Source organism: Haliotis asinina, chromosome 3, assembly GCF_037392515.1.
Source record: "Haliotis asinina isolate JCU_RB_2024 chromosome 3, JCU_Hal_asi_v2, whole genome shotgun sequence".
Taxonomy (NCBI): domain Eukaryota; kingdom Metazoa; phylum Mollusca; class Gastropoda; order Lepetellida; family Haliotidae; genus Haliotis; species Haliotis asinina.
In genome coordinates, this window is record NC_090282.1 from 11,835,415 (window position 1) to 11,861,329 (window position 25,915).

The following is a 25,915-nucleotide window of genomic DNA, read 5'->3' on the forward strand; positions in this document are numbered from 1 at the left end:
CCCTACCTCTGGGAATAAGGAAGGAAATATCGTTTTTGTCATCATTTTTTTTATTAAAATGAATAAATTTGCAGCTGACAGTTGGAAAAAACTGTCGGTAAACAATGTGCATGTGGCAAACCATAATTCAGGCTACTGGGATTCCCATTTTAATATATATGATCATGTTGATGATTTTGGCTATTATGGACACAATACTGTGGGGATATTGTTCAGTACGTTCCTTTGTAAGTTACTGATTATACTGAATTTAGTAATTTTTTAATAGTTATAGGATTAAAGCATTATCAATTTAAAAAAATGATGTAGTGAAGTTTTAAGATTTACAGTTTCAGTTATAAAGTGGCAAGAAAAATCAATCTATGGAAGTTGTAGGATAGCAGTATAACATATGAATTGACAGGTGTATTTTTGAAGTAGTTGTAGAAAGCAATATCGCAAAAGCAGCTTTAGAAAGAATAGTATCAATTACAAAGTAGTTGTAGTGGAGCACTATGATGTATTATTAAGGGGTAGTTACACGATATCAAGTATGCATTTGGATTGTTCATATTTTTTAATGACCTTCAGCCTTCATCTAACAGATTTTCCCTCGAGTGGGGTCTGTAGGCAATTCATTTGTCCAATCATACCCATTGTACCAAATAATCATCGCTGTGCCAATATTGGTTTTCCAGGAATGATGTTTAAGTCATCCCATTTACTCAATTCTCAAATGGTTTTCTGGAGAGAAAGTTAGAAGAGAAACAAAACTTAACAATAAATGAACCACTTCTAATATTTTGGGAAGTGATCCTTGCCAAGAAATTGTTTTAAGTGATGTTGAAGCATCTCTCTTGGCAGGGACCTGGTTTTATTGGTATTTTCGAATGCGGTGTGATCTCCAGCGATTACATAGGCTGTGATCGCTAGAATTGAACAGGAAACAAAATCTGTCATCAGGCTTGCTGGCTTTTTGTGGATTTTTGCCAGCTTTTCCATTTTCATGTGAAGTACTTGAAGATTTGATGTGAGGCTTTGATCTGATGGCAGACATTCTTTCAGCTGATCATGGCTATTGATAGTTGTCAGTCTAGCAGTCTCTCTATCAGCTAAACCTGAGAAATAGTTGTATAAGAAGTAGTTGCTTTGTGATTCTAAAAAAGGTCATCTTGGGTTGAGTGAGTGTGTCTGTAGTTCCTGCACTGGGATAATGATATGAATATAACTGTTAATCTCTCATTTCTCGTCCGAGATTTAGCTGCCATGTGTATAAACGTATATTACTCTGAGATGAATTAGTGTAACTGAAATGCTGAACACATGGTATTCTAACTAGAATCTGATATGCTCATTTCAAAAGGGTGGGCAGTTATCTAAATTGCTGTAATTTGCTGTACAGAGTTGTTTCCACAAGGTTTAACAGGATCCTGTCATTGTTGGTTTGAATGATAGATCCAAGATTCACTAAGCTTATAATTCCTGTTTTGTCAGCACCATGGTAAAATGTTATATGTCCTGTACTGTGCATCACATTAGGCTTTCCTCGAACAGGAAATGGGGGGTGACAGGGCCTTGTGGTTAAAGCATTTACTCATCATGGCAAAGTCCCGGGTTTAATTCCACACATGAGTACGATGTGTCAAGCTTTTCTGGTATCCAATGCTGTGATATTACTGGAATGTTGCTAAAAGCAATGTAAAAAACTAAACTCACTCATTCACTCTAACAGGAAACTGACTGAAGATGCCAAAGGTTTTCTTCAAGACTCCGTTTATGATATGTCACTCTTGCCCACCACACCAAAAAGAGATAGCACTGGTAGCTTTGTATACTCAATATTGTGTTTCTCCATCTGTGAAAACCATGTAGGAATATACTGTATATTTTCAGAAAAGTATACTTCCTTTGTTAACTGTTCTCAGCTTTCTGTCTGCTCTGTTATTCCTGTCCTGTTTATTTAGTATTGAATACCACATTTCATTGCCAGCATAATCCGATCTAGGTGATAATCAATTTGGCTGTAAAACCAAGTCTGGAATAGAAAAGAACTCCCAAAATGGCAACAAGTTTTCAACCAAGAAACCCTGTCAATCATCTTTCCGTGACAATCAGTGGAGCTAGTTCTTCTTGTTGGCCCTAGGGGGCAATGCTTCAGTAATAAGGGTTTGCTTGGAAGCCGACTCTACTATAAACCTGTCAAGCATCTTATTATATGACTCCTTGTAATGGCTTTCACTATCCTCACGGCAATATGCTACAGATACAGTCTCAAGATTAAACACTGGTAGAAACCAACTTCAGAAAAATATGAAATACAAAACAATTAAGATTTCAATGAAAGCTGAGGACACACTTGATATTAAACACAACAAATTCCCCCTTGCTAGGACAACTGTCGGTGGACTGTAATCTTGATAATGGTAGTCAGAATCATAGCATCAAGAATAAGATCAGAGGTATTTTATCATCAGAAAATGATTTTTTTAAATAAAATGCATTAGGAAGAATAAAGTGTGCAAAAGTTTGATCTGTTTGTAAGTGGTGCAATCCTAATATGACCATAATTCTGTTAAGATGTCAAAGATATATCCATCCTCCAATGATCCTTGAAACAATATGGCTGCCATTAACAGAAAGGGAAATAATTGGAAGAGACTTATCAAGTAATAGTTGTGACTTTCCCCCTTCAGTCGGGATGAAGCACACCATGGTTTGCTCTTTGTCTGAATAAAGCTGGCATTTCAGTAGAGTCGTTCTCCACCTTCCTCAACCCAAAAGCTAGTACAAGTTGGTAATCAGATTTACCATAGATGATTGGGAGAAGTCAGACCTCTCTAAATAACTTAATTTTATGTGTAGTCTTCATTTATTTTTGTAAGCATTAACTGTTGGGTTGGTGTCCTTCATTGAATTAAGAGTTGGAAGTTAAACAAATGGGAATTCAATGGTTTATGTCATTGTTTGAACTACCAAATGACAAGTTCTTCTCCTTATGGAACTGGTCATATGTGGCTAGTACACTGTTGGGGTCTGTTTAGTCTGTCTCACAACCCCTGAACCACATTATTGTCCCTACTGCTAGCCATCTCTGCAATGCTGAAGCCCTGAATGTAACAAGTCTGATATCCACAGGTTCTGAATCTCTGGTCACTCTTTTGCTCCTGTTGAGTTTAAATGGGTGTGTTTGTTATTATCAAAACACTATGTATTCAGATACTAAGTATTATGATCTAGGGCCTGTGCTACGTGACCTCGTCATGACACTGCTTTTGGGGAAGAGGCTCTCAGGTAGAGAGCCGATTTGGTCCGCAAAATGGTTTAGTTGCCTAAACTGATCCTTCAGCTGGTCCATAGCAACTTAGACAATGCCAGTTGTTATAGGAGGCATTCAATATTTTGAGGTCAGGCTTGGTGAGTGCACATGGCGTGTCACTTCTAACAGGTCTGGTTTTATTATAATTTCAGTCACTGGATGGTCTGATTCAGATTTGATTATTTGAAGGTTGCCATCATATAACTGAAATATTGCTGAGTGGAGTGGTCAACAGTAACTGCATGCATGTACAAACACCAAAACATCATTTAGCTTTAAGGTTTCAGATAAATAACAGGCATAGTTATTGAGCAACTAATCTTCTGCTACGAAGTTTTCAAAAACTGATATAGAAGCACTTTCTCTTGAGCTGATTTAGCTTAAGTTTCTCCAGTTACAGAGTTTTAGCCAGAGTGGATGTCTAATAGCAAAACCATCCATTTCAAGTGGGAATGTTTGGCTTCAGTGAAAGAAGTGATTGTTCGTGTGAAGATGATACTAATGACTGATAGCGGCCTAATCTATTGGTCCTACTACAGCCCACATCAAAAGAGCGAAAGGTCCAGAAGCCAGTGCATATAGGGGTTTTAAATGTTCTTGTCAATTAATTCCAGCAGAATGGCGAAGTCTTTCAACCTTCAACACATCACTGTTGGATCATCTGGATGTAGGGTGATGTCAGCTTTAAAGTTGACAACACACTTGGGTGGGACTCAAATGGCTACCATCTTGTATTGTTGGACAACAGTCTGACTTGGAGGGGTTCCATCCTTTAAAAGGCTGTCATGGTGTATTGTTGTACTGGCTTCTGACTCATGCTGTTTGTGTTTCCAGTCACCCCAGGGTATTCGTTACCATGAACATTGTAGATGTGTTCCTTTATTTATGAGTCCCATGCTCCCTTAGTTCATGTTGAGCAATATTCATTTCAAAGGAAAATCGACTTGTGAACATAACCTGTCTTTGCATTGGAAAACTACCTCACTTGTCTAAGCTTTATTCCTAATTTGGTTATTTTTTCTGTTTCCAAGCTTTTCATTTTAATTATAGTTCCTTTGTCTTTTTAGATAATGCTAGGTTTGCATTCTGTAGATATCATGTTGCTCGAAGTTTGAAAATTAAAAGAATATTGTCTTCAGCATGCACAGAGGAAAACTCACATGACAGCTTTGACAGGTCAGGTTAACAGTCGCAATGACTCATGCCTAAACCAGAAATATTTCAATTCTGTTGAACTAATCGTATTTGATTCGATTCAGTTGTCTGGTTAATTTTCTAAAAATCTTGTCACTGCATTCACATTGTCTATCCACCTTTGCTCAAGACTTCAACTTGTGAAGTTCAGAATCAAGATTACTTGATATGAATAATTAGTGAAGAAATGAAGTGTTGTTAAAGCTCTTTGAAACGATGTTACCAGTCTTACAAAATGTTTCGGGTTTGTCTTTTTTGTTTTGTTTTGTGTTTTTGGCTCTTACTCCAAATTAATATGATATTGTTGGTGAATCACAGCGAGCAACTGGTTCTCCCGAGGATGTGCTGGTTTCTGGGACCACATGGTCCTTGGAAGTGTTCTGTCCCTTAGATTTGTGGAATTTTTGCCATAACCTTAAATCCTAGGCATGCCAATGCTACAAAGAAAAAAAGGAACATACATGTTTCAAGGCCGTGTTTTATTATAAACTGAATTATCTTCATGTTGACATGTATACTGGATCACATTTAGCAGCACATAGTCAGACGAACAATCGTTTCAATTTGTAGAAAGTTCACCTGACTGATTTGCCGAACTTGAGTGTGAAACTGATGAAATGAGCAAGAAGTAGCATGTTCGCATGATGGAATCCATTATGTTCTGTTGAGTGCCTGATGGGATTGTTGCACTTGTCTTGTGGAACTTTGTCAGTCTGGACACTTTGAAGATTTATTGGAACAATTTCCTTATCAATTTCCATGTTTGCCGGCCTATTCTGCAATGTTGAAAGTAATGAATATGGTGGATTAAAAAAGGATGAGGATTGATGAAAGTCACTAATCGTCTGATGTTCAAAGTTTGCTTGTAAATATTTGATGTATTTGTTTCTAGTAAATGATGTATCATGTCGCCTGGATATATTGCAACAAGATGCTTGGAGGGCTGTACACAATTGGAAGAAGTGTGGAAAAACCGTCCACATGAAAGAGTTTTGTTCTTTAGCTTGCTTCCATATTTGGACATATCGTGACATGACATCAGAAGCTGGTGTGAGGCTTAAGAGCATCAACATTTGGTATGTTACACTCTTCAATGATTACTGGAGATTTTGTGGAATTACTGGCAACAAGCAGACGGACTCGGATGAAACCAATCTTTAAGGATATCCTCTGAAAATCATCCATGCACATTTATGACTGTCCAAGTTGTGATATTGTCGAGAAGATAAAAGGAGAGTGAGATGGGAAAGATTTGAGAAGTTTTCCAAGACATCTAATTTCATTCATTATCATGCAACAATTTGGTTTTTCCTATTACTGTTTTTCCAAAGGAGAGCCTGGATGCCAAATGAAGACTGTAATCATCTGTTAGACCTATGATGTCTGAAGACAAATCATGTCATTATTTGGCGGACATGTTTTGAAGAAATAATATCATAATGTTTTGTGGATCTCAGAGTAAATTGATGTTGTACAGACAACTCCAGTATGAACCATAGTTGTCATGCGAAGAATAAAGAGTTATTGATTACAAGATCCTGGCCGACCAGAAGCAGATATTGTCCCCATTTTCCTAGTGTCACTGACTGGATGATAGGTGCCGTCTCTAGACGTGTAATTACACGCACAGCCGAGGTGGTGAAGTTATAAGCAGTACATCTTGATCATCTACAAGCAGTCAAATTATTGCTGCTTCAATGGAATATGGCTATGTTTGATGTGATAGTGATGTAACCATTAATGTCAACCACATCTATCAAAGTCTGACTGATCGCTATTTTACCTCAACATGTAGGTCATTCAAAATTCATACAGCAGTTGACAGACTATTTTTTCTCAACATACTATGTTTTTTGTCTACATAAATAGCAAGTTGGGGACAAAAAGTCTGTATTTTACGTGTATATATGCCAGTTAGGATATCTTGTGTACTCTGTCACACCAAAAGAAGATAATGCTTACAAGTAAGACACTTAAGTATTTTTGGGACTGTTAGTAACCAGCATTGCAATTTTACCACTTTTCAGACCATTAATTAAAAACATAGTTGAGATTCTCTGATACTTTAAATTATTCATAGTTTTGATTTATTGCCAGAAATACAGTCCAAAGTTGAGTCTTAAGTTTGAATTACAGAAAATGGCATCTACCTATATGGGAAACTGATCCGTTTTTAAGAAAATGTAATTTGATGGTAAGCATTCTGCAGCGTAATGGGAATACCAAATAGCCCTACCATCAATGACCCTGGTGCACCTGTTTGTGGAGTTTGCTGGTATAGTAGACATTGCACACTCCAAATCAATAATATTCATTCAACCAGGTTAGAAAAAAACTTATCAAACTATGAATAATTACATAGATGTGGAAGCGAATTTGCTCATCAGCAGCAATGCAGTATCGATTAAGGGAGACGGGTATACTCCAGGAATGACGTTATCATTCATTTTGTGACTTTTTCTGCCAACTCACCTCATCAAATGCTCATCTGAAACCCAGACTACAGGGACCACTAGTCAACAGAATTAAATCAAAACTTCATTCACTTTTCACTTTGAGAGTGTAAATGCAATTCAGATGAAAATAGAATGATATATGTTATTCAGCTATAGCTGTAAGTATTTGACTGTTATGATTCCCAGACGTAATGGCTCAATTGGAGCAAAGGTTTGAAGACCACCTTCCGACGAATCAATAGGTTCTTTCTGTAATGCGTGTCACAGTCTATCTGTGTGTTGCATTACTTGCCAGAGATTTACTTCTGAGATGCAGAAATTCCATTTCAGAAGAATCCTTCCATTGCTTGGTTTTGGCTGTCTTTGTTTGCTCTCAAGGATAAGTTAGGCCACTTGGACGCCAGTGCTTTAGAATCTTGTCTCAGCAGGAAGTATTATGAATTGTTTCTTTAAGAGTATTGGACCTCCATTTGGTGGCGAGTGTTTGTTGATCTCTAATAGCGTATTGATTGGTTAGGTTTCTGATGGAGAAAGAAGGTGCCACTGATGTGTTATATTCATTTTCAAAAACTGAACTTTGCACATAATTCTCAAGGGTTTTTGAAGCTGTACATTTCTGAATTATTAATTATTACATTATTACTTTCATTCAAGACAATTGAGACATTAGATGTAAACGGTTATGTCATGCATTGAATGCATTCTCTGAAGGTTGAATGGGAAGCCTTGTCTAACCTTGGTACACAACTGTACGTGGAATCTGGAGTCTTGTGTAACCTTGGTTCAGACCTGTCTAGACATGGTACACAACTTAACTATGGATTGAATTGCCCCCTCCCCAGTACACAACTGTAGGTTGAACATGGAGCCTAACCTTGGTACACAACTGTATGTTGAATGGGAAGACTTGTTTTGACCTCAGTACACAGCTGTAGGTTGAATGTGGAGCCTTGTCTAGCCTTGGTACACAACTGTAGGTTGAATGTGGAGCCTTGTCTAGCCTTGGTACACAACTGTAGGTTGAATGTGAAGCCTTGTCCAGCCTTGGTACACAACTGTAGGTTGAATGTGGAGCCTTGTCTAACCTTGGTACACAACTGTAGGTTGAATGTGGAGCCTTGTCTAACCTTGGTACACAACTGTAGGTTGAGTATTGAGTCTTGTCTAACCTTGGTACACAACTGCAGATTGAATGTGGAACCTTGGTACACAGCTGTAAGTTGAATGTGGAGCCTGGTCTAACCTTGGTACACAACTGTAGGTTGAATGTGGAGCCATGTCTAGCCTCAGTACACAGCTGTAGGTTAAATGTAGAACCACGTCTAGCCTTGGCACACAGCTGAAGGTTGAATGTGGAGTCTTGTCTAGCCTTGGTACACAACTGTAGGTTGAATATGGAACCTTGGTACACAGCTGTAAGTTGAATGTGGAGCCTGGTCTAACCTTGGTACACAACTGTAGGTTGAATGTGGAGCCATGTCCAGCCTCAGTACACAGCTGTCGGTTAAATGTAGAACCACGTCTAGCCTTGGCACACACCTGAAGGTTGAATGTGGAGCCTTGTCTAACCTTGGTACACAACTGTAGGTTGAGTGTTCAGCCTTGTCTTTACCCCCAGTACATAACTGTAGGCTGGATAACCTTACCATGGTTTTCACTGTGTACCAGTTGGTCCCCTCTGGCTTGGCTCAGCTGTAGTAGTCTAATTAGTGTAAGTTCCATGGGGTTCCCTGTCTCACATATCAATAAATCCATGTAGTTCGGGGGGGTGGGGGTGGGGGGGGGGGACTTTAGAATGTATGTTTGAGTATTTGGTAGGATTACACTGTTGTCAAATGATATGAAACAGGCCAACTCACTCAATCCCTCTATCACACCTGTCCCACTGAACTACTCACTTAAGCACCTTGCCACCAATCACCCAATCAATTGGCTGATGCTTATGATGTTGATAACTGGATTGTCTGGTCCAGATGACTGCCTTATGCTGGAATATTACTGAGTGTGTCATTAAAAAAGCATCAGACCTCACTCAGGCACTAAGAGGTAACTATGGTGTCTCCATGTTCTTGTTCCTGTTTCAGATGCCGTCCATCGTGCGTTCCATCACTGAGCCTGACATCATGAAACTCAGGCAACAGACACAGTTTATTTGGGAGGCCTACTTTTCCTCTGTTGATAAGATAATAGGAACAGTTTTAGAGGTATGTTAAACCTACTCATGTATCCATGGCTTCCTCTTTTTAACGTTCACAACATGTCACATCGTCAGTGTGTCTCACTCAGCATAGCTCAGTATACATATTGTCAAAATCAAGGTGTTCATGACATTATAATCTTGACATTCAATCTGATTTTCTGTCTAGTTGTCATGCTTAATTCACATTTTTGAAAAGCATATTTCGTTTCAGCAAAGCCACTTATGTAAATGTATTGTTGCAACTGTGACAATGAAACTAACAATGTTTGAGGTATAGTGACTGTTACACATTTGTACTTTTTCTTATTTTGTGTTATCAGTATTTTATTTTTTTTTTTTAAAACACAAATTATAGATTAATTTGGTCCAGTTGACCCTTGGTGACCAGATTCTGTATCTTAAATGCACAACTCTGTCAAAATGACATGGATATCTAAAATATACTCAAATAACTTTACCTGGATATCTGGAATGTGCCTAAGTAATCTGGTCAATATGACCTGGATATCTATGATGTGCCCAAATAACCCTGTCAATATATATGGGGAAAACATGTTTAATTGTCAGTTTGTCTGAATGCTTAGTGTTATTTTACCCTCTTAAATGATTGCCAAAGTTTTCCTCCTGACATGTTGTTTATGATTATCCTCAGTGGCATTGCAATAATTTGACCCAGATAAGCCACAGACATAATTTTCCTTATTTACAACAAACATGAAGAACAAGAATTGACACAGTATTTGTAGGGAAGTAATACTTGATATGTCTTCTTTGCTCAAATATAGCCACTCCTACAACACCCCACTTTACCCCCACCCTTATGCTCCCCCAACTTTCCCCACACCCCACACCCACCATTATTTGCTCCAAACCTTTACCTCAAGCCTTAAAAAAAAGGACACACACACACACCACACATTTTCCCCATTCCCTTATCCTTACCCCCACCATTATACTCTCCCAACATTTCCCATACCCTTACCCCTTTTTCTACCCTGTCCCTCCCCATTCCTACTCAACTGATCTTTATATGTAGGCTTGTCATATGCCTAACAAACAATTCAGTCTGTTTTGATACATATAACATTATGGAACCTGCCTATGACTTGGTTTCCCTTGTATCCTCCCTCTGGTTGTGGGTTGTTATGTTTTAATTGTTGAGCTTCCTTTGACAAGGGCAAAACACTTCATCGGAACTTCAAAGTCAAAATTGATGTAATTGCATATTTCCTGCATGGGTTTTCATTATGTTTAAACTATCCGACAAAATGGCAGCTCTTATAAAGTGTTGTAGCAGCTGTTACCGGTAATTATGATGGAGCTTCATAGCTTCTTGCCTCCAGTCATTGAATTCTCCTGTCACTCGATCATTATTCACAAGTGGCCTCGGTGATGTTTTAAATGATTTTGATTTAATTTAATTGAGATAGATCACAATTATGGATTTGGTTTTACGTGCTTGACTGAATTGACAGCGTCGGACCATGATGATTATTGTTGTTTTGGCATCCTGAGGTAGACTGGCGCCATACTCACAATTAACAAGTGGGAGATAATTACATATAAGAACTCACACACCAAATTTAATTGATCAGCTAACACGAAATCATCTTTGATCATCAATAACCAGTGACATTAGTTGAACATGTAGTAGATTCAGTACTTCAAATATTACTGTTGATTTCTTTCTATCCGTGCGAATTGTCTGAAAACACCCAACTGGTTTTCACCGTAGCTTGTAATATTCATTCTTCCCACTTTACATTTTCTGTCGTCATCATCTTTGCAGTTAGATAGACCTCTCATTTTTATAAAAAATGTCCACAAAAAATAGGTATGCTTTTTAACTTTTCCGTTCAGTAAAACTGGAGTATGGCTGATGGTTTGTTAAAACAACAATCACTCATTTACCTTTAACGTCCATCTGATTGTGTTTATCAGCAAGGATTTAATTAAAATTATGTTTTTATGCAACCAGATAATCAAAGACCGGATCTCCAGTCAGATGAGACGGTCCCTTAAGTTGTGGAATACAGTTCCTGGTGCTACAGCCATTCTCCCAGAGTACGCAGATGTCATGCAGTCTTTCCCCTTCTACTACCGCCACCTAGGGGTGACCCCCAGAACTAAGTTCACTGCTGTAATATATGCAACCTCCCCTGTGATGTCTGCAACTGCCTCACCGTTGTTCAAGCTGTTGCGGAATGTTGCAAGGTCCACATATATACAAAAGGTAGGTTCCAAAAGCATGGGATGTGATTGTCATCCACATAAAAAATAATCATGGCTATGAATAAAAGTGTGTCATTGTTGAATCCTGTTCATTAAGTAAATATATGAAGAATGATTCATCTTGACTTGTACTTTTTTAGGCGATGGGGTAGTCTAGTGGTAAAAGCTTTGGCTCTTCAGGCAGCAGATCTGACTTCGATTCTCCACATGGGTATAATATGTGAAGCACATTTCTGGTGTCCCCATTCGTCATATTGATGGAATATTGCTAGAAGCGGCATAAATCTCTCTCATTCTTGGAGCACCCATGTTGCGTTGTGATTGGAGACATCAGTTTTATGTTTACATTTCTGGTTACATCTTTCCAAAAGACCTTAAGAGGTGAAACTTGTTTATTCCATGCCTTGTGGTAGACTTTGACGGAATAAAATGTGGAATGGTTTGCATATTTCGTATCTTACTTAAAAAACCATGTAGGGAGGAAATGAGGATCCAACTTATCCATTCACTGTTATGAGTTTAAGAGCCTCTAAAACTCAAGGATCTGCTCTGACTTGAAACATTTGGCCTTAAATTTTGAGGCCTGTCTGGTAAAGGTCTTTAATATGTCCTGCCTTGGTGAATATGCATCGAAAAAAGCCATTTTTTGTTGCTATGTGAAAGCAATTTACCTTCAACACTCACATGTGTTGGAAGTGTGTAAGTTATTAATTGGCGCTTATGAGGAAATAGGTATGTGTTGGCTTAGCCATAATTATATTATGTGAAAGATATACCTGCATGTTTGATTCCTGTGCAAGAATTTTGATTACATTTCTCATATTAACAGACAGTTTGTAAGATTAATTTCATGTTAAGACAGATATTTGGCATAGTTTGCAAAACCTGCTGAGTAAGTGGTATTTACATCATGCTTGCTCGTCTCATATTCTGCACCAGTGAAAATGGGAATAAGCCATAATGATTTACACAGAAAACTGTCTGTTCCTCAGACACTTGATTCTTTCAGTTATGTTGTTTTTGTCATCCTTGTCTCAAACTCCTAATCTCATACAACTATGCAAATTTCTAAAATCAACATCAAAGTGCAAATGCAGCTTCTTTCACTATCCAACTGCTTGTGTCCATCTACTTTTGGATGAGAAGTTGCAGGAAGACGCAGAAAACTGTCTCTCTCACTCATTCACTGTGAATTCTGCCATGACACTGAATGCCTTGATACTATTCAAAGCTGAATTGAGTCCAAGCCTCTTGCCTGCCATGGCATGAAAGAAAGCTTGATAAGGATTCTGTTTATGACAATAAAATCATATATTCCCATCATCCATCAGAACAAGGCTAACAGTGATAACATCTAATCTTGTTACAAGAAGTGATTATTTAGTTTTATAGTACTTTCAGCAATATTCCAGCAATATCATGTGATGGGACTCCAGAAATGGGCTTAACAGTTTTTACACATGTTGAGAATCGAACCATGGTCTTTGACATGACAAGCCAGTGCTTTAACCACTTGGCTACCCGACTGCCCCTGTTACAAGGATGGGAGCTTGGTTTTACAGTCATGAATGTGATTTACAAGATGGTGCTGTTTTCCCCCAACATGAGTTGTTGTTCACACTATCAACCACTTGCCGGAGGAACATTCCAGTCAGTAATTGCCTTCATTTGTCTTCACTTAACGGATCGATCAGTCCAGCAGGAACACATGGAGGAGAATGACTCGTATATTGCTAATATTGCATGGATCGATTTTCATGGTGTCAGTTACTAGATTGTCTGGTCCAGACTTGATTATTTACAAGTTGCTTTCATGGATGGAATAATGCTAGCTGCAGTAATATGCAACTAACAGACATTGAATACTGGCACTGGATGCCGTGTTATAATGTTGGTGGTTGACCATGAAAAAACAACACAGCCACACACAGACATCATTGAGATATCAGTTTGACTGAAAAGAACTTCTTCAGAAGCCAGTTTTGTGTTTTTGCTTGAAATACAATATCAATTGTTCATCAAAATGTCTTTCAGCTGATGGGATTAGAACGGAGACAGTAAATGTGATTCCTTTTCACCGGAACATTTAATTTATTTCTGTAAAAATCACCACAGAGTCCAATTTCGGACTCTAAAGCTCTTTCACTAGATCAGGCCTGACAGCAGGATCATAAGAGGAAGCGGTCATTTGTTTGAGAAAAATAGAGAAACTGAAATTACAGAATTATTCTGATTGAACTTTTCACAATGGGGCTATTTATTTGCAGGTTGATTATCAGACTATCTGCCATTATTCTCCAGACTCCTTGGCTGTCAGAATTGAGTCATCAGTGGTGTTAATGTCAAACACATGCTGCAAAATAAAATTCTGCTATAGTTGGCAGTTTTACCGGATATCGGATGTTTCGTTAGTGAAACATTTGTGTGGGTTTAAAGTGAAGGGACACTCTGGTGTGGGGGCTAGTAAGATGGGTAATCGGTAGAGGTACCCATTTGCTTGCATGGGATGTTGATAGGTGACATTGGAACTTAGAGCTGGTCAGGAGGTTGTTTTGTAGGTGGGTCTGGTTGGTAGGTTCTGAGTTTGAGGTTATTTTGTGGGTAGTTCTGGTTGGTAGGGGCTGGTTTTGTTGGTGGATCTGGTTGGTAAGGGCTGATTGGTAGGTTCTTTTGTAGGTGGGTCTGGTTGATAGGGGCTGGTTTGGAGGTTGTTTTGTAGGTGGGTCTGGTTGGTAGGGGCTGGTTGGTAGGTTGTTTCGTAGGTGGGTCTGGTTGGTAGGGACTGACTGGGAGGTTGTTATTGTAGGTGTGTCTGGTTGGATTGGCTGGAAGGGTCAGGATGGGCAAGTTGTTTTATAATTGCAGGTAGATGGGCCTGGTTGGTATGCATTATTGTTTGGTTTTTTTTAATGTGGGGCGATAGGTGGTCCATCCGTCTTAGCATTGCTGCTTTGGAAGGTACACAGAAATGATTGGGTGCAAGTTTTGAGGAACATTACTGTAACTCTGGGACATCGTACTGTTAGCTCTACACTTTGGGCTGTTTGGAAAAGACAATCGTATGTCTTGTGTATGGGTTTGCAACTGATTTTGTAGGAGTAGGATTTTGTTGGCTTATTTTATCAAATTTTATCAGCTAATTTTTAGATGTATTGAGTTGAAAGAATGTTTTTGAGTATGATATTATCAAGGAAGGGGGGGCGGTGGGGTAGCCTAGTGGTTAAAGCGTCTGCCCGTCACGCCGAAGACCCGGGTTCGATTCCCCACATGGGTACAATGAGTGAAGCTCATTTTCTGGTGTCCCCCGCCGTGATATTACTGTAATATTGCTAAAAAGCGGCGTAAAACTACACTCACTCACTCACTCAAAGAAGGGACTAACTTTAGATTCAAACTCTTTCAAAAGAATTCTGTAAGAAGGCTACCTCAGCTCTGACATGCACTTGATTCACAAGTTGGAAAAACAGATCGTGAGTGGGCTGATTTGTGGTTTTCCTGTTTGAAACACAAAGGTCTGGTCTAGATGAAGCATTCTTTCCACCACTGTGTACACCCAACACAATATTTCATAAACAACCATGGCTAATTCGACTCTCACAATTGTGTGTCTGTCTTCATTATCGTCATGGCCATCCATTGTTTTAGCACAATTGTTGTGCCAACTTTGAAGTGGCGTTGTAGTTTGAGTGACATAGCGTTCATACTTCGTGTATTGTTTGCAGCAACCTGTCGCACGTGTGTCTTGTTTATACTCCCCAGGTCATTGTGCTATGGCAATGTGACATACCACCCCCTCCATCACACAGGTGGCCGGCAGACTTGGGAGTCCCTGTTTTAGTCAAGACAAGGAACATTAAGGTATGGTAGCCCACAAGGGACATAATGTCTTAAAGTAATCTTAGAGGATACAGCAACCAATACAGACTTTCCTAAAGAGATTATGGTCTGGCACATCATCCATCATCAATCTGTCAACGCTCCCTCATCACGCTTCAACTTTTGACTTCTGTTTTGAAACAGCAGAATTGATAAACTCAACTTTAGAAGAGTGTCTAAGATATACTACTCAAGAGAAGTAAAAGATCACAGCCCAATGTGTTCTTTAACTTATTATGTAATACACAATGGGACTCATTTAATTTTTTCATGAACAGAACCATACAGTGAGTAATGTGAAAAAAAGCTGGTTTTACAGATGCCCAAATGTTTTGGAATCTGAAATAATGATGTTATTTGCAGCCACACAATGGGATGGTTAGAGTGCAAAAAGGCCTTGAAAGATGGTTTGGGTCTTAATGTGACCTGGATTTGACATATTTAGTTGGTTTTAATACTGCAATTACTAAGAAATATTTTATCACTATCTACAAAAAGTCAGATTCTATTTTGGGACATTATTTATTGCGGAGTTACAATTTATTCATGACTTTTATGTTTGTCAGTATCTCATTTTCTTAAAATTCATTATTCAAGATTTGTGTTAAAGTATTATGAAAAGACTGAAAGATTGTCTCAGTATCTATGGTCTTCACACAGCTTTAGCTTTGATGACAGTGTTGTGAAAATTACAAGCCTTTCATCTGAAATAATGCTTTTACTGCATGTAGCATTTCAGTCACATTGGGTATACCCTGTGAGAAATAATGCCTTAGAAAATTCTACATGCATATATTTACTCCTAGCAGTGAAAAGTAGGCATGGCAACCAAGCAGTTACATCATCTGAAAACAGTAATCTGAAAAACATACATCTTTTGATCATTGAAAATGATATGAGAGTAAGGAAATTGTCACTCATTGTAAATAATATTTGTTGCGTACATAAATTTATTGAAATGGTCCATGTGATGCTTTGATGTCTAGCTGGTAAATTTGTCTTTGCTAGTAAGGTATTATTTTGTGATTGTCAGGATACACGTCTCTACACCTGTGGTAATGAATTTACCTTTTGTGGAATAAACCCAGAACATGTTCAGAATACACAGCAGGTGTATAATCAGAACTGATGAAAAAATACCAGCACATCATCAAAACTGGAAATGTCTGCATATTCAGAGAAACCTTATGTTCTGGAACACACACTGCTCCGCATCAGAAGACTCATGATCGTCTGTGTATCAGTGTGTTGATGAGTGTACTCTCTTTCCAAGTTAAACAGAATCCACAAAAAATGTAATAGTTCTCTGAAAGTTTTGAAAGTCTTTTGAGTATTATTATGTTAGCAGGGAAAGGGTTGCCCAGACGAGCAAAGTGCTGGAAATTGCTTGGCAGAGTTATTTCCCTTTAGCACCCCAATGATGGTTTTAGCTTTATTAGCACTATACTAGTACCCATACAGATGTGGATGTCTCAGACCTGCTTTACTTTTCACCTACAGTTTGATGATACACTAGCAGGATCCTGTTCAAAACTAAACTCACTCAATCAGTCCATGTCAGAATGAGTTGACACCAACAACATTCTCAATTTCATGAAAACTACATACTCTCTTTGAGAATTGCCAGAATGCTTGTTTTCCGGTTTGGTCGTTAACAAAGACTGTAAACAGTTTTGTTCAGTCAGAACGTCAGTGTATGGATTCCCACTGGGGACACTGTTTAAGAGCATTAGTAATAGGGATACTTCTTAAAATTATGTACGTACACAGAGAGGTGGCCTTGATTATCTTGCTGAACATTGTAGAGGTGTAGTAATTGATAATGACACTATTAAGATGGGTGAAATCCTCCAGAGGAAAGGTTCTTGATGCAGTCAAGTTACTTCATATGTTTGTTCTAAAGATATAGTGTTGTTATGTAGTGTAAGTACAGTAATTAAATCTCTCTTTGAGAGGCATTTAGAAGTTACATTTTAAATTCTTCACAAAATGTCTTTATTTTATGGTGGTGCAACTTTTTAATATTAGTAAATAACATGTTCAGGGCCCCATTAAGTGCATCGTTATGATTGTCAGTAGTCTGTAGTATGGTACTTACGGTCATCTTGCCATTATGATCATTTCCGTAATGATGTCCAGAGTGTGTTCCATCTTTGTCATCACCTGTGGAAAAAGTGGGAATGGAACTGAAAAAGTTTTGTCAGTTTGCTGCAACTGAAGGGCATTCATGAATCAGTCTCTTCTGAACGATTATCCTTGATGCCAGGCACACTTATAAGGAACAACTGTTGTATTGTTTAAACTTGGGCTTATTAGATGTAAATTTTAAGCCTTAGAATTAGAAGTTTTTTAACAATAGCTTCAACGCAATAACAGTCTGTTCCTAGTCACTGGTCTGTCTCTCAGAGAAATACAAGGTATTTGAGGGCAGCAGCCAGATGATTATTTAAAATATTCTCAGAAGTCCAATATTACTTCAATAGTATTTGACAGAAAGCTACTATCATTAACTTATTTGGGGTGTCAGTTTGAATGTGTAACATTGTTAAACTAGTAAAATGACACTCTATAAATGTTATCTATAACCCATTTAACAAAGCTATCATTGTGCTACAACTGTCATAAGTCTATCTTACAATTAGGAGGTACAACAGTTGTAGCACAACAATAACTTTGTGAAATGAAGCCCTGGTTCTTTACTTTTTCTATGTACGATGTGATGTTAACTGCACATTCCATTGTTTTATTTCAGACTATTAGCGCTAGATTTCATCCATATAAAGAAATAGAAACAGATGCTGTGTTTAGTCTGGATGAAGATGCATTGCTCACAACAGATGAAGTAAGTATAATGGTGATGTAGTAGGGGTTGACTCAGATGATTGTGTGTTGTCATACCTGGGTACGATCTAGATGATTGTGTGTCATCATACTAGGGTATGACCTGTTTGATTGTGTGTTGTCATACTAGGATATGGCCTGTTTGATTGTGTAACCTCATATTGCGATATGACCTGGATAATTGTATGTCTTCATGCTCATATGGTACGTTGTGATTGTTTACCACCAACTGAATTTATTTCTAGCTGTTGTGATATTGGTTGAATAGAGTGACTGTGGCGTAAAAGAACATTCACTTGTTCTTGGAATGTTGAATGAATAGTTAATGAATTTGTATACTTGTGTTGAAATACATCCTGTTGACTTAAAAAGATCTGTGTTCATGTGCATGAACATTATTGATTGACTCAACTATTAGTGAGGGAGTGAGTTTAGTTTTATGCCACACTCAGCAATATTCCAGGTATATGACGGCGGTCTGTAAATAATCAATCTGCACAATTGGGAACTGACGTGTCAACCATTTCAGCGAGTCTCACCGTACAATCCTGTTAGTCGCCTCTTACGACAAGCAGAGTCGCCTTTTATGGCAAGCACGGGTTGCTGAAGGCCTATTCTACCCTGGACCTTCACAAGTCGACTCACTTATGATAAATGCTCCAATTCTCTTAACATGATGTTTCTAAATGTTATGTGTTTTGTTTAGATTGACTTCGCATTTAGTGTCTGGCAAGAATTCCCAGAGAGGATAGTTGGGTACCCAGCCCGGAACCACTACTGGGATGACAGCAAGAATAGGTGGAGCTACACCTCTAAGTGGGCCAATGAGTATTCCATGGTGCTGACTGGTGCCGCTGTATATCATAGGTAGGTGGAGGGAAAATGTGTTGGTTGTTACAGGCCCATATACCAAAAGTAGGTGGAGGAGACCTGTGGGGAAGAACACTCGTTACAGTATACCTTAGATAGGGCATAAGACAGTACACTACAGTTTGTTTGTCTTTGACATGCACAAGTCTTTCAACCCTTGCTAATAGATGAAAGAACAAAGGGAATTGATTACATGTTCACTATTTAGGTATCACATGTTCGGTCCAATGGGCAACTGTGTGGGATTTCACAACTGATGAAATCACCAAATCGTTATTTGCTACAGTTTTTGCTACTTTGTGTCTTTCATTTCAATGCAGTAATATAAACTGTTTTGTCAAACTGTATTAGAAAATACGAGATGATCCCTTTCTAGCTTCCCTCCAGCTCTCCAATGGTTGTCCGGGTAATCGTAATGAAGGTTAGGTTTATTTATAAGTTAGATATATTATATAGTGTGAGCAAGGATTTTGAATACAGTGTAAGCTCATATAACACATTAGTTCTTGGAAGAGTCGTTTAGGACAAAATGCAAGGTTATACTTTCAAACAACATGAGTAGTGATTGGACACTGGTTCACACTAGCAGTCAAAAGCAGTCTTCCACCTCATGCACAAGATAACCTCCACTTCATACACAACTAATTCTAGGTATGAAAAACTGGCCTTATGTGTGGCAATATGCAGTATAGGATCCATCATTAGCTCTACAGTTGTAACTTGATGTGCAGTCAAAAGCAATTAAAGTATCAAAACAAAACTGAATTGTAGTGGCAAGAAGGGAAACAATTAATGGAATGCAGGATGGGCATAGCAATGGCCAGTGCATTGTTTTGAGGTGGAGAAACCACTTGAACAATGGGTGATAAAGAATAATTGTAAGACAGTGTCAAATTAGATCCAGATAATTACTTCTTGTTGGATGTAAAACTGTAATCTGTTTGAAATGGATAGACAAGAATGCTAGTATCTACTTCATAACATTTAGAATGTGTGCTTTTCTTTTATATGAGCCTGAATTAGTGCTAATATTTTTGTCTTTAATGATCTTGATTCAAAACTGACATCTGACTTTTAGAAATCCCTCAAAGCATTGCAGGCTGCTTGTCATGATCAGTCTCACGCACAACTTAAATATAACCTGCCTGTTGTGTGGCTTGGAGGAATAGAACACACACAGACTGACATGCATGAATGCATGTGAAATATTGAATATGATGTCATGCATCATTTTACTTCATCGCCACATCAAATGTATGAGACTTTTACACACAATTATATGTTCTTATATTCCTTGTTTTTAGTCACAGTTTTGTTATTCACTGTTCTGTTGAATTTTCTTTGAAGACTATCATCAGTGAATATACACTGTATAAATATATCCTTAAAATCATGACTTTTTCTTCAAAACTTATTTAACTAAATATATATTTCATTTTCATTGAACACTTCATTTCAAATACATTTGTCAGTAAAATGTTTTAACAGGTAGCATTTTCCTTTGAGACTTCGACTTTGGGTATTCTTACTGCACTCCCTATAGTTGCCTATGATGGGGGTGTAGATTTAGGAGCTCAGCCATTCCTGAAACAAAATTGTAGTGATGACTGACACTCTGACTCCCAGACTCATGTGGTTCATGAACCTGCCGTCAAGTGAAGAAATGCTTCACACCTTCTAATGGGTGATGAAGATGTGACAGCAAATTATTTGTCATGACCTGAAATGGCCCAAACATTACAAAGTAATACCAGCGCAGCCAGTCTGCCATTTCCTTTGATCAAGTCATACCATCTGGAAGGAAAATGAATCCAATTTGTAGATAATGCTGACCTGTTAGGAGCCTGCCTGACCCTGTAAGGAGCTGAGGTGGGGGGTTTCTGTACTAGTTGACCCTGTCAGGAGCTTAAATAGGGTATTTTTGTTCTTGTAGACCCTGTCAGGAGCTCATATAGTTAGTTTTTGGTCCTTGTTGACCTCGTTTGAGTTCAGACAGGGGGTGTTGCTATAGAAGACCCTGGCTCAATATATGTCAGGATCTGTTGCATATGCACCTGAAATGCAGTATGCTACACATAGTTTTATTCATTTATCAAAGACACTGAAAATACTGTAATGGCTTTCATTAAGTAAACAGTTCCACTTCTTTCAAATTGATTTTAGTGTCATAAAAAGTGTTTGAGAAACACCCTGCAGTTTTCTGTAAGACTAATCTAAATAAAATACAGATTTCAGTTAACATGCAGCTTTGATTTTGATGATGCATTCAACATCTTGAAGGCGAAGTCTTAAGCTGCAGCAGTGGGTTGATGGTGAGGCTAGATGGGTTTAACATGCATGATGTAGGAAACGTGTATGTTATGAATATGACAGTGTTGTTTACTCTAGGTCACTGTATGTTGTTAGCCAGTTATTGGATTCAGAAGTCTCTTCATCAAAATGCTTTTTTAGCCAAAGGTCAACCCATTGGCTGTCCCCTGGGGTCTGTTTCTTGTCAGGAATGGGTATTTCATGAGTTGTATGTTTATTGAGGGCTAGATGTAAGAAGTGTGCATGGTTGCTGTCGGTACATGTCTTCCTGATAGGTTACCCAGAGGGGATGGAAGCAGGCATGTGGGTTATCGGGGTGAGGGAGTAGTATCGGTAATGAACATGCTACATTGATATTATAACTACTCCATCACACTACAGTATAACTGGACCTGCCTCTTGGAATTTCTTTTTGTCGTTTTATTTGTTATATTATATTTCAACTGTATGATGGTGGTCTTTAAATAATTGAACCTGGACCAGACAGTCCAGTGACTGATGTCATGACCTTCCTTTGTAATATAATTAAGAAATAATCCATTTGACCACTTGGTCCTGCTCAGGGTTTTTAGGAGTGTGTTCATCTCTGGCTTTCCCTTTAACTAATTCGAATAATGGGTTGGGGAATCTTGATTGTTATGAACTGTCATGGGAGAAGGGAAGACAGGTGTGATGCACACACACACATGCATAAAATACAGGCATGCAGTGCACAAACATTTTATACATTTTAAACATTGATAATGTTTTTGATCATTTTTGGAAAACAATGTTTTCAAAATTGTTTTTCATTTTCAGTTACTACAACTTCCTTTATACCAACCTCCTGAGCAGTGTGTTGATAAAAACAGTCGACCAGGCTGCAAACTGTGAAGACATCCTCCTCAACTTTCTAGTCAGCCATGTTACCAAACTTCCACCCATCAAGGTCACACAGAGAAAAGTGTACAAGGAGGCCATGCTGGGTGCAGTCAACACCAGCAAAACGTCCCCGTGGACGGACCAGTTTCATTTTCTACAGAGAGAACTTTGTGTGGACACTTTTGCCAGTGTTTTTGGCTACATGCCACTTGTTCGATCAAAGAGTCGGATGGACCCCTTACTTTTTAAAGATCCTGTGTCAAATTTGAGGAAAAAATATCGTCAGATTGAGCTTGTATGACCTCAGGTGTGCTTAGTGAATCTGCAGAACGTGATGTCAATGTGTCTGTCCAGTTGTGTGTGTGAGAGAGAGAGAGGAATATGAGCTGTTAACAGCCTGCTTTAACATGGAAGGGTGTGTTACTCACATGTACTGCTCAAATAGTCAAGACACTTCCACATGTCTTAAACTACCAATATATCCAATTTGCAAATTATGATTCATTTTATATATGAGTCCTTTATCAGTGTTCTTGGTAGTATATGTAAAAGTGGATTGACACCAAGTTTAAAAATCAAATTCTTCAATGGGCCTTTTGGGTTTAATATTCAGTTAATAGGGTGATTTTCAAAATTTGAGAAAGTTATTCAGGGACCAGTCATTACTGTTGGTGTTAGACCTATGAATCTCAAACTATAATCAAACTGAAAACCGTGCCCCATACTGCTTAGGCTGAACCTTCTTTTGTACTTCCCATACTGAACAGTCCACTGAATGAACAGTAGAAGTGTCTGTAACTTAAACTAGAACTTTTAATAGCATAAAACTGGTTTTCTACCTCCCTGAAAAATTATCACAATTTGTATTACATTTAACATTAATTCTTTCTGATCATTTCACAGTGAAATATATTTGTACCTGAGTCCTGTTTATCAGTGAAAAGGGTGATTTTTTTGTAATGTTTGCCGTTTTCTGTGCGTCACTAAGTAACACATCCCTTCAATATATGTTATTTGTGTTCACTGTGCTTTGTGTGAAGTGTTTGAGTGTGTGATTTGTGTGTTTGGGGAAGCTGACATGTTATGAAAGAAATTTATATTATATGTATGAAGTAAGCTATATATTATACTGATTATGCCAAGATGTGTATGATGGATGTTTGTGTGGAAATATGAACACATATAGGCTTTCCATTTATGCCTTAACATGATGATGTAACAGTTTTAACACTTTTAAGTTTTAGCAGATATTTAAACAATATAACATTTCATCTCTGCACGTTTTAATTGTGTTATGATGTGATAATTTTAATTCTATTTGAGTAGATGAAAACGCGTACTTGTATTTAATTTCATGTGCTATTAAACATACTGTTAAATAGTATATGATGAGATCCTGTTTTGATAGCGGTACAGCTGTAGCGTTTCTTTTAATCTGTTTTGAAGAAAAAGTGTGTTAATTTTCATTTTACGCATAAACTTTACTTGTTTTAAGTCAGCCTTTTAATAAAAGACACCTTCATAATCCTTTTCTAAACTGAAGGTTTAAGATGGTTTATAGTTATGGCGAGGTGGGATTAATTCTCAAGGAATCTGTGCTTGTCTAAATCAAAACCTGGGCCTAGATTTTCGAAGCTCTCTTACCGCTAAGATAGTCAGAAGTTAATGTTAATGTATGGCACTTATGACAATCTTAGCGTTAAGAGAGTTTCGAAAATCTAGTCCCATTGCTTAGAATAACTTTGACATCATGTAATAGTAGTTTACTTAATGTGACAAATGCTTACCTTCCTGAGCAGAGCAAAATGGTTTTAAAATCAAACAAATGCAGTGCATAGTTATTTTTCATATTTAGGCAAAAACAAATGTACTGCATTTCAAGTGATGAATATTAAATGTTGGCGCTTGCAAGTCGCACATGTTTTGTTATTTTTCTTTCCTTCAAAAAGTGTGGTACCAAATATCCATCCTCTTGTATAGTGTGAAGCTCCTCACCGTAGTAGTCCATTAATTGAGGCCACTGTGTTGTCACCAGTGCCCATCACAGCTCCAAACTGTGGAAGGTGGCCAGGCATGGTGTTGGAAGTCACCACCATTTTCATATTTCTTTCCTATGGGTTTCTATTGAATTTCAACTGTCGTATAAATGATACATAAAATGCGACAAGAAAATTGTGTTCTTTTCCAGTTGTCTGAAATCTCAAATCAATCTGAATAGGACCGTAAGTAAAGTCAAGTGTGAAATTGTGACTTAATCATAGAAATTTTGAAAATTTCACTATGATGTCATTTCCTCAAATATACACAAAAGAATAAATGGCGCAGCCTTTAGTGTTAGAGGCTAGATTCCTCTAATGGCCACATCCACTCTGTTGGCAGCGATCTGAGGTGATGGCTGGTGATCAAAGGGGGATAACTCTGTGTATGTGATAATCCTGGAAATCTAATCCATTCATACAATTTTATATCTTGCTGTTTTTAATCTGTGAAATATAAAAAAATTTAATGATCAAGAAGTTTCAATTTATATTCATGTATAAGTTGCTTATTCATATTTTTTAAAGATTTCATTAAATATGTCCAAACAGAGGAGTAAAGTGCATTCTCACTTACAGATCATTGTTAGTTGAAAGACTGTTACTTTACATGCATCAAAATTTCATATTTTCAGTGAAGTTATTTATTTTATTTACACAGTTTGTTTGATACTATTCAGTTTACATGTGAAAAAAAGATGAGAAAGTGTCTGATGATCACTTACATTTCAATTACCGGTACTGTCATTACAATTCAGGTCACTTGAAGATGTCTGGGGTTGTGTTTATTATGAAATTACTGATTGATTTTACGACTCAGTACAGCTATTACTTATATGTACTTAATTATTATGAAAAATCATTCCCCCTTCACCATGCAAAACATTTTTATCCTTCATGAAAAAAAAACACATTTTATTAAAACTTGCCTTTTAAAAGTATTATACAATTGGAAGACTTAGGTTTGTAAAGAATGTTAAAAGATAGTGATATCAACGTAGGAAGTATAGTGTAAGCGTATTTTTATGGGATCTTTAGAGGTGAAAATTGTACTTTCAGTTTGTTTTTATTATAGGGTGCTGTATTGCTTTGGGATGAATGCCACTTCTTTCTGAATTGTGAAGTAAACAATTTTGGAGCAGTTTTGTTTGATCTGTTCTTTTGTATTAATTTTAAGGTGCTGCCTTTGAGATGGTTAGATTCAACATGATCTCACTGATTGTCCGTGACTTCCTCATGGATGAAGTCAAACAAGAACCATGTAACCATCATTAACAGTTACATTGTAACATTTTTGGTAGATTTGCAGTATTTAACTAGGATGTAATTTTAGTGCTGACAGTGGAACATGGTAGTGCTGGTTCTTCTTCCACCATCTGAAAATAAATTTCCTTTTAATTTCATTTTTGTAATTGTATTTTATGTTCCTGGTTATATTAACATTAATCTTTTTTTTTCTATAAGAATGGAGTCAACCCTGGATGTATTTATTTGTCATATTCTAAACCTACATGGTTAGGATTTGTTGAAACTTTTTATGTAAATATTATTACTTGTATGTCGCAGTTGTTGTACATTCAGTATTTATATAACACAGGGCATTTATTCCCGTGAAGAATGTTACGGCCAATACGTTTTAATCGGTTCTGTATTGGATGAGTCTCAAGAACTGTATTCCTTGTAGTTCCCCACATGCTGCTTTGTCAAACCTCCAATCACCAAGCATGGAAGAAACTGACCAATC

The 25,915-nt window shown here is 37.7% G+C and overlaps 1 protein-coding gene across 1 annotated transcript in view; it reads left to right on the plus strand.

The window, feature by feature from the left end:
- The window catches only part of LOC137277473 (exostosin-1b-like), a 118,403-nt gene extending 94,354 nt beyond the window's left edge, over window positions 1-24,049 (plus strand). Inside the window, exons 4-9 of the mRNA XM_067809207.1 lie at window positions 9,030-9,149; window positions 11,124-11,378; window positions 15,137-15,235; window positions 18,006-18,095; window positions 18,801-18,961; window positions 22,073-24,049. Coding sequence (XP_067665308.1) covers window positions 9,030-9,149; window positions 11,124-11,378; window positions 15,137-15,235; window positions 18,006-18,095; window positions 18,801-18,961; window positions 22,073-22,436 — 1,089 coding nt within the window. The 3' untranslated portion in view covers window positions 22,437-24,049. The remainder of the gene's footprint in view (window positions 1-9,029; window positions 9,150-11,123; window positions 11,379-15,136; window positions 15,236-18,005; window positions 18,096-18,800; window positions 18,962-22,072) is intronic.
- The last annotated feature ends 1,866 nt before the right edge of the window (window positions 24,050-25,915 follow it).